This window comes from Sebastes umbrosus, chromosome 1 (genome assembly GCF_015220745.1).
Source record: "Sebastes umbrosus isolate fSebUmb1 chromosome 1, fSebUmb1.pri, whole genome shotgun sequence".
Classification (NCBI taxonomy): domain Eukaryota; kingdom Metazoa; phylum Chordata; class Actinopteri; order Perciformes; family Sebastidae; genus Sebastes; species Sebastes umbrosus.
In genome coordinates, this window is record NC_051269.1 from 17,551,512 (window position 1) to 17,567,102 (window position 15,591).

The 15,591-nt window shown below is 39.6% G+C and overlaps 1 protein-coding gene across 2 annotated transcripts; it reads left to right on the plus strand.

Annotated features, from left to right (window-relative positions):
* Positions 1 to 1,944: 1,944 nt before the first annotated feature.
* Positions 1,945 to 15,105, plus strand: pkp1b (plakophilin 1b). Of its 2 annotated transcripts, XM_037786736.1 has the most exons (14): positions 1,945 to 2,253; positions 4,303 to 4,391; positions 5,357 to 5,699; positions 5,742 to 6,063; positions 6,181 to 6,322; positions 7,246 to 7,453; positions 7,854 to 8,022; positions 10,789 to 10,906; positions 11,579 to 11,755; positions 12,235 to 12,405; positions 12,576 to 12,729; positions 13,629 to 13,815; positions 13,969 to 14,053; positions 14,439 to 15,105. In XM_037786736.1, exons 1-14 carry the CDS (start codon positions 2,025 to 2,027, stop codon positions 14,511 to 14,513), a joined length of 2,469 nt encoding a protein of 822 aa, XP_037642664.1. In that variant the 5' UTR covers positions 1,945 to 2,024; the 3' UTR covers positions 14,514 to 15,105. The 2 variants fall into 2 exon arrangements, with proteins under 2 accessions (XP_037642664.1, XP_037642655.1); XM_037786727.1 differs by having other exon boundaries at positions 1,946 to 2,253; positions 5,357 to 6,063.
* Positions 15,106 to 15,591: the final 486 nt, after the last annotated feature.

A 15,591-nucleotide genomic window follows, 5' to 3' on the forward strand; every position in this document is an offset into this window, starting at 1 on the left:
ACAATATCTGATATTTCACAAATAAAAAGAAAGGTTTAATGTCCAAGAAAGTAATACACATTTGTGTAGCAGAGCTTTTTTCTTTTTGATTAATCATCTCAAGTCAGATTTATCCCCGGAAACCAGTGGACTGAGCTACCTATAACTGTATATAAAGTAAAGTATAGCTCCACCCAACCGGCTACAGCAGTAAAATACTACTTAACATTAATGCATCTGTATTAAAAAAAAAATAATAATAACCTCATGCATAATAATAAATCATAATAATTCTGTACTTTTACTAAGTAGGATTTGAATGCAATGCTTTACTTATGATGGAGTATTTTTTTCGATGGTTTTATGTGTACTTTTACTAAAGTAAAGGATGTGCTATTAATTATTTCTTGAAACTCTGATATAACATTTACTTATCTTTACTGACACATTATTCAGCTTCAGATAAATGTTCTTGCCCTCTTCTTTACCATCATCGTTTAGCAACTTCTTTAAATCTAATTCTCAAATTCATTCACATAATACTAGACAGGTTAATCATCTTCACCTGCCTTTTTACAAAACAAAACATGGCCAGTCCTCCCTCAGATATCGAGGTGTACAAATATGGAACACCAAAATACACATTATCAAGAGCTCGTTATCCTTAGAACATTTTAAAAGGAAATTATCATCACATTTAATTCATGATGTTTAATTATATTTTGATATGTTTAGATATATTTTCTTTTTTTATGTTCTGTTTTTTGTATGTATTTCATTGTTTTTATTGTTTTGTTTTCCACTGTTTGGTTATGGTTTTTCTGCACATTTTGTGTACTTCTTGTTGTTGTTTAACTTTTGTTGTATTTTTAAAATTATGTTAGTTAGATCTTTCTTCCTTTTTTGTTATTGTTTTTTCTCTCCTGGGGTTTGGGGGAGGTGCTTTGTATAAGCCTGTGGCTTCTTGACCTGTCCCGACACATTTTTTTTTTTTTTTTTCATTGACTGGATTTTGTGCAGTTTTATATATGTGCAAATAAATAAAAGAAAAGAAAAAAAAAATTATAATTTGTTGGTATTTATGTTGTAGCTGGTTGAGGTGGAGCTAACTACTTTAAAGGGACTGTTTGTAACTTTTTAAGCCTATAAATGTACCGGGTCGGGATCCCATGCGCGCTTGCCTGTGGCCGGAGTCACTGCTCCTCTTCCTGCTTGCCTTCACTCACACAGCGCGCGTTCTCGCTGTCTCGCTCCACCTCACGTTCATGCGCGTTCACTACACACTGCAGAAGAGTTAGTTTAGCTCTGAGGATATCTAGTGAATGTACAGTGGACGTTTGTGCAGAAATAACTGCTGCAGCTCCTCCAGACCAACAGAGGTTTTCCGTGTCTTGTGAAGTGACGGGGCTCCGCAGCTAGAAACCTTATCGTCTCCGACCGGGTGCCGGTGTCTCCCTCCGGCCGCGGTCGGGAAGCTGAAGCAGGAAAAGCCAACACTAGGATCAGCAGTGATTCATGGAGAGACCTTCGTCTGGTCAGCTAACATTACTGCCAAGCAGCTGAAATATAGAGTGATATTGTGGTTTTAGCTGACGTGTGTCACCTCACTGTTTTGAGCGATGCTCGTTCATGTCTATGTAGAGCGAGCACAAGCGCGAGCCCGACGCTGACTTTCGTTGACTTAACGGCCACAGGTGTCGCTGTTAACAAGCATTTCTGAAAGTTACAAATAGTCCCTTTAAATTGCACTGTAATAGTAATAGTGATTGGTTACTTTGTATTACTTCTGTTTGCCAGAAGGGGCTACTTAAAACAACATGTGCAGCATGATTTAGTGGTACTTGTGAAGACAGGTAGAAGAGAAAGTGCAGCAGACTACAGAGAGTGCAGCAGGTCTATTGTGGCTGTGCTGGGTATCTGGGCGCGGTCTCTAATAGTTCAGGGCAGGGCACGAACAGACAAGGTGTTTCTTTTATTACCTGTGAACACTGACTCACTCCGCAGCGAACCGGCCTCCTGCACAGGAGCCTCCTCTCTCTCTCTCGATGTTGTTGGGCCACCACGGACACATAACGCACAAAATGACGAGTCTGGATCCGCTGAAATCCGCCATCTCCATCGGTAATGTGGACGACACGTCTCTGGCTCTGCCGTCGGTGCACCAGTGCCGGTCCGGTCAGCAGCGAGTCCTGGAGCAGGTCCAGACTATCAGGAGGACCAGGTCCAGACACTCCAGCAGCAGGAGCGGAGGATCTACTTCTTTGTCTCCAACCAGTAAGAGCAAACAGCAGCAGCACACCAGGGCCAAACATTGACACACAACTCAGACAGGACTGTAAAGGAGACTTTTACATTGTACTATTCAAAACTTTTATTCTAGAGGGCTATTTTCAGGAAATAAACCTGTAATGTTTTATATAACTTTTCCATAATTTCCCAGGAAGTTTTTTATTTGTGATCTGGGACTAATTACAGATATTATAGAGATAAAGCACTTGTTGCAGTTGTTGATTTTCAGAGGAATATCCTTTAAAGAGCTGCTCCATTTAAGCCGAATTAGAAACACAGCCAGGACTCTGAGGACACTTTTATATTTTACAATAAAAACTTTTATTTTATTTTAATTGTAGCTATAGTAGCCTATTTTCCCTCCAGGGAATAAACCTGTAATGTTTTATATAACTTTTCCATAATTTCCCAGGAAGTTTTTTTTGGGAGAGGTTGATGATGTGATCTGGGACTAATTAATATAATAATAGAAATATTTAATATTTTTATTTATTTTTCTGTGGTTAGTAATTCCTTTTTCTTTAAAAAAAAGTCAAGTCTAGTGTTTAAAAGCGTAATAGACTGCTTACCTTATGCTCATTTCTTGCTGCTGTGACACCCCTAGATGACTTGTATTTACTAAACATTGTCACAGATAAGTGCAAGGAAAGTTGTTTTGCTCCCTTTTGTAGCCATTCCACTTTGGGTTGATGTTTTCCTTTTCTACCATTGGCAATGCAATGCAACGTAGCATCTTGAATGTCATTTTAATAAATGTGTGGCAGACGAGAACAGATGTATGACTGTACAACTACTGTACAGATAATATAGAGATAAGTAGAGTCAGTAATTATTTCTAAAAATCCTGGCTACGGCCCTGGAGGACCCTGAGGTCATGTCCTCCAGTTTTATCTGTTCGTTTGGGGGTTATTTCATCTAGACTATTTATTTATTGAAGTACCAGAAAACGTGCTATGTCATGATATATATAGTTATCAATATATGAAATGACCTACATCGTGACAAGGTTTTGGCCATATCGCCCAGCCCTAATACAGACTTTTAACTTTGTGAGTTTGTTTTGAGTGTTTTAGCAGCCTGGGGGAAGTTTCCATTTCACTCCCGCCGGCAGTGTGGAGAAGACTTTGAAACAACTTTTTAGACTTTCATGTTGGGAATTACAGTTTACAGAAAGTGCATAATTAATAATTTTAGACAGCTTCTTTTTGGTTTGTCATCTTTCTCCTAAACGTGGCGAGGGGGTCGTCGGGGGCCTATAGAGACCTCAGTATGTCTCCAGTCCCGTCTACGGCCCTGTCTGGCTGCCTATACAGCTGTAAATCTTATTCACACCAAAGCGTGTTGCTCCGGAGTGATTTACAGGAGAAAGCAGTAAACTATACAGACTAGGGCTGGGCAATATGACGATACATATCATCAAAATTATATAAAAATATCTAACTTATATATTTTTTTTATATTGTTTCTATTGCGATATAGGCTCGGCCTATATTTATTTATTTTTTTTCTCTATAATTTCCCTTAAAACTTATGTTCATCTTGCACTCATGCTCTTAAAATGAGAAAATATTCAGTGCTTTTCATTTGTCAAGTATGTAATTCACACGGGATCAATAAAAAATAGGCTTTACAATGTGGTTATTTCTTATAGACTATTAATTTATTGAATTACCAGAAAACATGCTGTATTGTGAAATATATCGTTATTGAGATATGGAATGACCTATATCATGACGGAAGATTTTGGCCAGATCACTCAGCCCTAATTAATACAGACTTTAACTAATTCATGTTTCCACTTTTGGGCCTCTGATTCTTGCCGTCTACCTGTGTAAAGTGTTGGCAGCTTTCAGGTTTTATTGTTTTAGGACTTGATTTCCTCTTTTAATACCACATGGACACTATTATCTTCAAGCATAAACCAAAGATAAGACTTACTGCCAACTGAATAGGTAACCAATGTTTCTGTTTCCTTAAACAAAGGTAATAAAAGAATGACATGTACATATGATAACCCTCCACGTTTCTCCCCAGGTCCTACGTTTGACTCCGTGTTCATAGAAACTTCGAAGTCTGGCACATCTAATGGAGGCCTCTTCTACGGGAATGGCTTTGCTAAAACTGTAAGTTATGCAATTAATCTATATTTTTTCAGTGACCTCATAGAGGAAATTATGTGTCTGACGCAGAGCCGTAGATACCAATGATGATCAGAGATTTCATTCTACAAGTCTCTACAAATTACACACAGTGTTTTGTTAGGCTGATTTTCATCTTATTTAAAACTTAATATCTTTGAATTAATTTTTTTATTTTTTTACAGTGAAACAAAACACCATTGAGATTAGGGCTGCAACTAACAACTAATCTGTTAAATATTTCCCCAATTAATCGATTAATTGTTTTGTCTATAAAGTGTCAGAAAATTGTACTCATTATAGTGGCCAAGATGGCATCTTCAAATTGCTCGTTTTGTCTGACTAACTCTCCGAAACCCAAACATACTTCATTTGCTATCATAAAGTAAAGTAGCAAACATTCATATTTGAAAAAATAAATAAATACATCTTTAAAATGAAAAAAATTAAATGTAAAAAAATAAAATTATCTGAAATATATTTTTTAGTATTTTTAAAATCCTGAGAGAAGTACTGATTGCTGACTTGTAATCCCCAGTAAATATAAGTGAAAGTGTTATATTTCACCACTATATGATGCGTCACACAGATGATCATGAATTTTCTTTTGCAGTTTGGTATGGCACTGTATATGTACCGTATTGTGGATGTCTAATAAGACACAGGCTCAAAGATTTGTTGTCCTCAGATGACTTTTCTCCATTTTCTTCCTCAAAAACCAGTTTCCAGATCCTTCGACAGACTTTCTGTCTACACAAATATGTTGTTTACCAGCCTCTCCCATAGAAGCTGACAGCCATCATATGAGCATGCCACAGGGCTGCACACCAACCCGTTTGCCATTGCCAGCATGTCAGTCACTTTCTCCTTGCTTGGTTGCTGGTGAAATAAGCCTTCATGAGACAAGATTATCTTTCATTGCAAACACATGTGTTTCTTTGGCTCTGCAGCTCAGCCCGGAGAAAAACATCAACCGGCAGTTAGTCAACGGCATCAAGGGAACCAGCATGAAGAAGAACTCGGCTGCTTCTGCCTATCAGTATGAGAGGGGTTACGCCCCCGTCGGCTCCATGGCGGTCGGTCAAATCAACACCAGCCGCAGCGAGTCTGCTGTGGCCCGGCAGCGCACCATGCCAAAACAATCTGCTCCTCCGCAGAGACTCCCCTCCCACAGGAGCACCTACAGGGCAGATAGGAGCAAAAGTATGATTATAACAAGCGCCGTGTCCCAGCCTCAGCTTCAGCCAGTGTACACTATGAACGGCACAAACGGCCAGTTCGTGAGCAGCCAAGGTGACATGACCAAAAGAAACAGCCACTTCGTGACCAGCCAAGGTGATATGACCAAAAGAAACAGCCAGTTCGTGACCAGCCAAGGTGATTTGACCAAAAGAAACAGCCAGTTCGTGACCAGCCAAGGTGATTTGACCAAAAGAAACAGCCAGTTCGTAACCAACCAAGGTGATATGACCAAAAGAAACAGCCAGTTCGTAACCAACCAAGGTGATATGACCAAAAGAAACAGCCAGTTCGTGACCAGCCAAGGGGACGTGACCAAAACAATGAGCCAGTTCATAGGCAGCCAAGGTGACGTGACCAAAACGCTCCCAAAGTCTCCCGTTACCGAGAGTGTTCCAAAGAGCAAAGGAGATTCTGGGTGAGTGGGACTCACGTGCCTCGTTTTCTTAATTTCAAATGATATGAATCAAATGTTTCAATGAACAAAGTATTACACGCTCTGTGTTTTTGTTAAATAGCTTTTATTTTCTTACAGGTCAAATGACAACAGTGGAGTCGCTGATATCACTATGAAGGAAGCTGTGGAGTATCTTTCCAACGGTGACGATACATATCAGCACTGTGGCGCTTCCTACATCCAGCACAACACTTTCATCGACGACAAGGCCAAAGACGAGGTGGTTTGGCTTCTTATCTTCATGTCATGTTGACAGACCGCTAATAATTTCCACCTGACTTTCACCATGTGAGTCAGTGTGGGAATCTTGGCAAATGCCGAAATTTCATTCATCCCCATGTCACTCAACAGTTCACTTATGATTCAGCAGTAACTTAATACAGCGCTGATACAGTAAACAGTGAGGCGGATACCGGTGAGGTAAAATGTGAGATTTCCTGTCAGTCCCTCCTGCTTGGATCTATAGGATCTGTAATTTCAATCCTGCACAGGAATGGCTCCAGCTCTAACAATGAAAACTATTATATAGAGAGGAAGTTACAGGATAAAAACATATTTAAATGCCTTTTCTGACCTTAAATATGATTTAAAAAAAAGCATGGTTTAATTTTATGAAAATCGTAAAGAGGACCTTTTATGTTTTTGTGCTTTTTCCTTCAGTGTGTTATACAGTATACTGTAGTTGTCTGTGCATGTAAAAGGTTTGCAAAGTTACAAAGCCCAAAGTCCACGCCAAAGGGCGTTACCCTCCTTCACAGAAACACTGCTCCTGAACTGCCTGAAACGCCTCGTTTGAAGTCCTGTCTTTTCTTCTGTAACATGGTGATGACACCAAGTAACATATTTTGTAGCAGCTAGTTTGGCACAAAGTTAGTTGAGCGGAGCTGGAGCAAAGTCCGAAGAGTTTGGTTCGGTTGACTGGTATGAGAAAAATAAAGCGTTTTTTAATGATTTAATCTTTAACATGCAGTAAACATGGATTTTTACTTGCTATTTGTCAAAGTGGATAATTATTTAACTCATTGTAATCCGTCATAGAAAATATAGGCTTCGTTTAGAATAAATCATCAAACAACAAACAAATCAACATAATCATTTGGATTGTGGTAAATTATTAATGTGCTAACTCTTCTCGTCTCGCAGGTGTTGAAGTTCAATGGGATCCATCCTTTGGTGGGCCTGCTGAGCAGCTCTAGTTCACAAGTCAACAAGTCGGCCTCGGCCGCCCTGCGTAACCTGTCCTTTAAAAGCAACAGCAACAAGGAGGAGATCCATCGCACGGGTGGCATCACGGAGGCTGTGGCTCTGCTCCGCGATACAGACTCTGTAGAGATACAGAAACAGCTGACTGGTACGTTAGCTCGCTCTGAAATATGCAACCCTGTACATACGTGTTTAAACACACACCCATCTGTGCAAACAAGTCGGACAGAGAGCCACTTGTGTGGAGTGAAACATAATCCTGTTTAGATCCTGCTGTCAATCACTAAGCTATACTCGAGTGCTTTCATTCTGCAAAGTGTTGAAGCTTAATGCCAAAATCACCTCGCCACTATTCTAGTGATGAAGATAAATGTTTGATTTAGGTTGAAATGTATTAAACGGTTAAACTGTGATTGCATCTGAACATTAACGTCCCACAAGATCAAGGTGACAACATGATGATGTTTTATATTTTTCCCACAGGTAGGGAATGAATATTTGATTGACGTGCTTCTTTAAACCGCTGAGGTTTTCCTTTTTCTTTCCAGGTCTTCTGTGGAATTTGTCCTCCGTAGACAGCCTGAAGCCAGACCTAGTGAAGAGTGCTCTGCCTGTCTTGATGGAGCGTGTGATCCTGCCTTACACAACAGGTCCTGATCGGACCAGCAGTAACAGCCAAGACCCTGAGGTCTTCTTTAACGCCACCGGATGTCTTAGGTATGCAAATCCAACTGAACACCTGTTGTCACGCCAGTGTCTTTGCTTTAGTTCTCAGAAGGCTTAGTATCTTATCGCCTATGTGTAACTCAAGACCAGGCAGTAAATACATTATCATATATTTAGACATGACGACCATACATTACAACAGCTGTAAATATCAAACATGCACCAGGGAATTGTGTATAATTCGGCATACTCTTAGATTTGTTTTCCTGTAGAGATTTATTTATTTTGAATAAGAGTTGCATGAGAAAAGATTTGTGATAAGCCAAAGTCAGTAGAAAACAAAGAGTTAAGGGGAGACACGACAGGTGAATGCAGTAAAAAATGTAACTAATAGATATCACCATAAAACTTCCACAGTTGATTACTTACACATTTTCTAAAAATGTATGTTTAAATATACGAACAAGGAATTATCTTATCAAATGTGTACTGATTTGTATGTATTTCCAGAACATAAATCTGAATACTGGATAAAGCCACGTTCAAAATAATTATAGTTTAAATGTTGACATATTTTAGCAGTTTTGGATATCTCTTCGTATCACTCTATAAATCAAAAAATTATGTCAACAGCCATAAAAAATCTAAAAATTGTGTAATAAAATATGATATAAATCAGGCACTATGAAACTTCCCCAGTTGATTACTGACATTAAGACAATTATTTCTTACAGTACAAGTTTTCTGAAATGTTGTATTTAAACATGTAGATGAAAATGAAGAAATGTACAGACACAAATAGACAAAGTGTGGTAAAATAAAAAAATTAAAAAAAGACATGTTATGGAAGCAAAATAGCCCAAAATCTCAAATTTGACTAGTGTATAAAAATGTTTTTGCCTGGGTTGTCTCCCTTTAACGTGTTTGAAGGCCTGAATTACTCATAGTGGATGTGAATGTGCCCCAAACACTGTAACACTGACCGATACTGTAAACTACTAGCTTCCTACTAATAGCAGTAATTTTACTGCTACTACTACTCTCGGTCACACGCTCTCAATCTACTTTTGGTTTTACAAGAGGCGGGGTGAACGTGATGTTTAAGGTGTGGAGTTTGGCGTGTGGCAACGTCAGAGATTTTCTCTGGAAATAGACAATATAATTACTGTAACTTTGTTTGGAACATTATGGACTGACAACAGGATAAATTAACAGTACAACAACAATACAAATTTGACCCCACCCTGTGAGCAACACAATACACTCCAGTTTCCAATTTATTAGGTACACTGAGCTAAAACTAATGTAGTTTAAGACAACAGCCCTGCCTTCATGTTTCAAAAGTTTTTGCTAAACAGTTTTAGAGAGATCTTGATTGGACTTTAAGGTCATTTTAGCGGCTGTAGTTTGTGCTGCTGTTGAACTGTATCGAGTTTGTGTGTATTGCATTATACCGACAGCTATTTCTAGTGTTTATTGTTATAAATTTATATATATTATTTTCTTGTTGCACATAACTTGAGTCTTTATTATCTTTCCAAATCCTTACAAGCCTGGCTGCACCAATAAATAAGCTTTTCTGTCAGGTTAATGCTTTTAAAAAAGGACCTGCAGGAGTGTCAGGCAGCAGAGTCTGAAGGCGTTTTAATAACAATAAATGTGAATGTAGTTTGTTTAACATTGCCATCAATCAAACCAAAGTTACAGGTGATATTATCATAGCATAGTGATAATTATCTTACCACATCAGCAAACACTTGGCTGTTATGTAAAACATTGACTGAGTTGCTGAATCATTCCGGGAAAGCTGTAGTTGTTTGACTTAACTTGTTTTACTCATTTCCCTGAACAAGATTTCTATTGTTTACTTTTAGGGCAAGGTGCAATTAAAATCAAATCACGTCCTTTTGCTGCAAGTGTGTTTCAATCTGAATAATAAATGAGTCCAATACATGCTGTACTTATACTCGGTGGCAGACTCAGGCTGTCTGAGGGGCAGGGGTGAAAAAAATTAAAAGGACACCAGCACGCAGAAACCTTTCTAGCATGTAGGGCAGCCTATATGGCACTGCATCTCATTTTCTCCACTGGAAGGACACCCTATAGAGGGCACTTTATCATGTTTTCTCCACTGGAAGGACACCCTATAGAGGGCACTTTATCATGTTTTCTCCACTGGAAGAACACCCCAGATGGCACTTTATCATGTTTTCTCCACTGGAAGGACACCCTATAGAGGGCACTTTATCATGTTTTCTCCACTGGAAGGACACCCTATAGAGGGCACTTTATCATGTTTTCTCTACTGGAAGAACACCCCAGATGGCACTTTATCATGTTTTCTCCACTGGAAGAGCACCCTAGAGGGCACTTTATCATGTTTTCTCCACTGGAAGGACACCCTAGAGGGCACTTTATCATGTTTTCTCCACTGGAAGGGCACGCTAGAGGGCACTTTATAATGTTGTCTCCACTGGAAGGGCACCCTAGAAGGCACTTAATCATGTTTTCTCCACCATAGAGGCATCCTAGTGGGCATTTTATCATGTTTTCTCCACTGGAAAGGCATCCTATCCCATGTTTTCTCCAGTGGAAGGACACCTTAGAGGGCACTTTATCATGTTTTATCCACCATAGAGGCATCCAAGAGGGCACTTTTTCCCCCGTCTGAGTCCACCAGTGTACTACATTTCAACACTCATAGCATTGGCTATGAAACACAATGAGTTTACCAAGAATATTTCGTTGATGTAAGTGTCTGTACACTCTTCAATGCATCAAAACATTGTTTAAAATCTTATATTTCATTTTCAACAGAAACCTAAGCAGTACAAAGCAAAGCAACAGACAGGCAATGAGAAAATGTCGTGGTCTGGTCGACTCATTGGTCAGTTATGTTAAAGAAAGCGTGGATGCAGGAAACCCGGATGATAAGGTAAGAGAGACTTTATTCATAAAACCTACATGTTGTCTCTCTGTCTGTCTTTTCACATGTCACACCTTCATATGGAACGTGAACAAAAAAAACATTTGTCACAATAGCGAGGAGCTGCAATTTGAAGTTAACCAACTATTGTAGTTTGCAGAGAGCAGTTATTCTGCAACAAAAGGCACCGCTGAGTCATAATGTACTCAGCTGCACATACTAGTACGTGGCCTTTATACAGTCACGTATATAGACCAATGATTTGAGCAGTACATACTGTATACGAGACAGGCTAGTTTAAATGCTGTGATTAAGGGTCACCAGTGAGACTTCTCGAACGACTAGTAATGATATTTTGCTCTAGTCTTTAAATCATTTGTATACCTAATTTGTGTAATTTTCAATTTCTTGTGACAAAAATTTATTGTGAAATCTGTCAGTGCTCTATAGGCAGTAGAATATGTTTTACATTTTCAGTCTAAAATCAATTTAATACGCACAATATGCAGTGACAATAGTCAACAATTTAGTTTACAGGGAAGGGACAAAGTAACAGCAACACCTGCACAATATCTGAGCAAAAATTTAGCATTATTGTGCATTAGCACAGGTGTCGCTATTTTGGTGTCTGAGTCCTACATGTGCCCTTATGCTGTGTGTTTGTTTGACCTGTTCAAACAGTCCGTAGAAAACTGCATGTGCGTCCTGCACAACCTGACGTTCCAGCTGGAGGCCGAGGCGCCAGCTCTCTTCAGCAGGATCACAACGTTGGCCAAGCCAGCCAACAGAGGCAACAATCAGGACGACGCCATCCCCATCGGCTGCTTCAGTCCCCAGAGCAAGTCGTCAGAACACGAGGTGAGACGAGGACGGTGCACGGCAGAGATAAACACACATATCAATGCAGACCAGAGCCAAAGGGATACTTTTAATTGTGACCGAGTCAAAATTACATGACACTTCCTACAAGTGCCTGTCAATTTGTCTAGACATGGTCTAGACAGTATCTGTCAATCTGTCATGATCCTATTCCTAAGTCTGACTTGTTCATGAATTGTCATAACATTGTGGCGGTTATACCGCTAATTACATTCTAGTTTATCAAAGGCTTTTGAGTGACAGTGTGACACCTGGTGCTCTGATCCTTGAAGGTGTTACCTTTTGCTTTGTGTTAAAAATGAAAACTGGCTCCAGTGTGTTGCATGTTTGCTGCTAATAGCACCATGACACGCTGTGTTTAGAAATCATTCAGATTTATCTTATGTTTCCAAAAATCCTACAGTGAAATTCTGCATTCCTTTAAAAGTAAATGCTGTGACATCCCCTGTCTTGTCCAGCGCCACTTTGACTACCCGGTTGTTGAGGATCCACAACCTAATGGGGCTGGTCAGCTGATCCACTCCAAAACTCTGCAGAGCTACCTGACTCTGCTTGGCACCAGCCAGCGAGAAGAAACACTGGAAGCCAGTTGTGGAGCCCTGCAGAACCTCACCACACATGAAGGCATTGTAAGAAAAAATATGTTGTGCTGTTACACACTAACCAGGACAAAACATTTGATTTATATCTGTGCAGAGGTAGATGTACTTGTAGGTTAACTTTATACATGCATGTTTTGATATGTGCATGCACTCAAACTGATGTTTTCTGAGTTTATATGGTTTTCTGTCTCCAACAGGTCTCCAGTGTAATGAGCCAGACCATTGTGCAGAAACTGAATGGCCTGCAAGTTGTCACTCCCCTTATAAAATCGAACAAAGTCAACATACAGAGGAACGCAGTGGCTTTGGTAGGAAACCTGACCAATAACCCAAAACTGCACAATACCATAGGTAAGACGCAGGTGCAGTGAGTATTTTCTCTGCATGTGCAAAAAAAATAAAAACATGTCACTTGCTTGTTTTCAGCATAAATATGATAAAGCATAACACTGAGATATATTTAGAATAGGGCTGTCAATTGATTCATATATTTAATCATTAATCAACATTTTTTTGTCTGTTCAAAATGTACCTGAAAGGGAGATTTGTCAAGTATTTAATACTCTTATCAACATAGGAGTGGACAAGTATGCTCGCTTGATGCAAATGTATGTATATATTTATTATTGTAAATCAATTAACAACACAAAACAATGACAAATATTGTCCAGAAACCTTCACAGGTACTGCGTTTAGCATAAAATATATGCTCAAATCATAACATGGCAAACTCAAGCCAAACAGGCAACAACATTTGTCAGTGTGTCAGTGTGCTGACTTGACTATGACTTGACCCAAACTGCATGTGATTATCATAAAGTGGGCATGTCTGTAAAGGGGAGACTCGTGAGTACCCATAGAACCCATTTTCATTCACATATCTTTAGGTCAGAGGTCAAGGGACCCCTTTGAAAATGGACATGCCAGATTTCTTAGGTTTTCTAGTTTCATATGATGCCAGTATCTTCACTCTAGCTTTAAAACTGAGCCCGCTACAACCTCCGGAATATCGATTGCATTAATGCGTTAAAGAAGTCAGTGACGTTAAAATGAATTTGCATTAACATGTTATTATCGCGTAAACTTTGACAGCCCTAATTGAGAATCTCCAATACTTTTTACTTCAGAGTAGATGTCAGATTTGAGTTAGTGCCTTGAAATGCATTATCTTAAACAATCATTTAGCGGTTTTACAAGTGTTTGCTTGTGTTGAACAGCCTGCGGGTTTTTTGTTTGCCTTGTTACTGAAGCTCGTAAAGCCCTCCCAGCGCTGCTGGGTATCCTCAGCGCCGGCACCAAGGAAGGAAATGAGTCTGACGACACACTGGCCATGGCCTGCCAGACTGCCAACTGCCTGCTTATGAAGGAACCTGAGATGGGCAAGCCCATGTTAAACAACAACCTGATCAACTCACTGAAAGATCTCAGCCAAAACACGTAAGAATGTGCATGCATCTGAATTTATAAGAATAGATGTGACTATTCAAGATACTGTAAGGGGAATACCTGTGACTCATCTGGGATTATATTTGCATATCAGGTTTCCACAAGTCCAAACTGATCTTTAAGGATTGTTTTCCTTCTATTAAGATATTTCCCCAAATCCAGCAAATCCGCAGCCCTGCTCCTCTACAACCTGTGGTCAGAAAAAGATTTACAAAGCTTCCTGAAAAAGGTGAGTTGAAGCTTTAACCCTGAGTGCAAAAATCTTTCTGGGTTTGGGTGTGTCCTCTCTGTTTCATACGTGTCCACACCTCCCTCAGGTATTTGTGAGAAACCAAGGGAGAAAGGATGGATTAGGCGGCGTTCTCAGGAAATGCCCAGTGTGTGTGGTTGAGACACTTAAAATGATATCCAGTAGCTCAGGTTCGAGGGAGGCAGGACTTTGTTTGCACATGTACGACCGCACATTTAGCACCACAACTCACATTTCAACTCCCAACTTGTATTATTGAGAAATCGCCATGAGCACAGTGCAGTTTGGGTCACAGGTTGTCAATATTTACGTTACTCTAAGTTCAGCGTGCACTGATTTATATATTTCGCTATTTGTCCTGCAGCAAGGGATGATCAAGTCCTCATTTGTGAATGACATCACCACGGCGGCACACAAGTCGGTTCAAGTTGTTGATTAATGTGACAGCTGAGACGGATCCCTGAGAGTAATTTGACGGAGTAGCTCCCCTGAAGGTCTTCTGCACATCCACCGAGGCTGAGCAGCATCCTTTCTCATTTCACAAAGACTTGCAGATTGTTTTTATCAATACATGTATCCACATAATGTTTCCATAAACATTACATTAGCCCTGTAAATGCTGTAAGGTGAAGGTTAAGATGTAACATGTTAGCAATGTAACTGTTAGTTTCTAGTTTAAACTGCTTTCAGATGTCTTTTAATGTGCATTTTGAGCTTGCTTTATTAGATAATGACATAAGGGTTAAGACTTTATTTTGCACTGAGATTGCTGTTTTAACATCACGACACAACATTGTAAAACTTGATTATGTAAAATGAACATAGATAACAGATCATTTTCTGTTGTTGGAGTTTATAAGTTTGCTATAAAAACAGTGGTGCTGCCTTAAGCAGTGATGTGTGTTTACATTTTGTAAAGACAGCTTTTGTTGACGGTGTATCCATTTTTTGTTTTCACATGTATGTGTATGTGATCTTGAAATATTTGTATTGTTAAAGCGAAATAAATAAAGCTGACAGAGTCAAAGTCACTTGTGCAGAATGAAGAGTTTTATTAAACCTCGCTCACGTCTTGTCTCTTGTCACACCCCTCTGTTGTTTTGGCTGCGGAGTTAGAAAAGCTCTTGGGTGGATTAGCGACGCATCTTTCAAATTCAGTTTACTCCACCCTTGTAATTTATTTTCTGCGGCTCAAGAACAAGCTCTCATTTAGCCAGACACTGCAGCTGTTGTTGTGCTCGGTGCGTTATGTAATTGTTGACCGGGTTCGAACTTTGGTCCTCCACGGTTCAAACCACGTAATGCACCAAACGGCCGAGAGGGAACTCTGGAGTCATGGTCACTTAGATTTATTTATGAGGCCTCATCATCATTTTACACTGATAGATTTACGTGCTCATATGTGGTCATATATAGAGGACCGGTAAAACTGGGCACACACCAAGGCTGCCTGGATTTGGCAATCCCAATTTGAATTTATTAAAGAAGGTGTGGTTTCTATAATTACCATGAGGTTA

Bases quoted from the DNA above. Each gene is read 5' to 3' on its own strand.
- pkp1b (XM_037786727.1), top strand. From the start codon at position 2,025: ATGTTGTTGGGCCACCACGGACACATAACGCACAAAATGACGAGTCTG. The intron at 12,406-12,575 runs GTAAGAAAAAAT...TGTCTCCAACAG, and splicing joins TCACCACACATGAAGGCATT to GTCTCCAGTGTAATGAGCCA. The intron at 14,054-14,438 runs GTGAGTTGAAGC...TTTGTCCTGCAG, and splicing joins TACAAAGCTTCCTGAAAAAG to CAAGGGATGATCAAGTCCTC.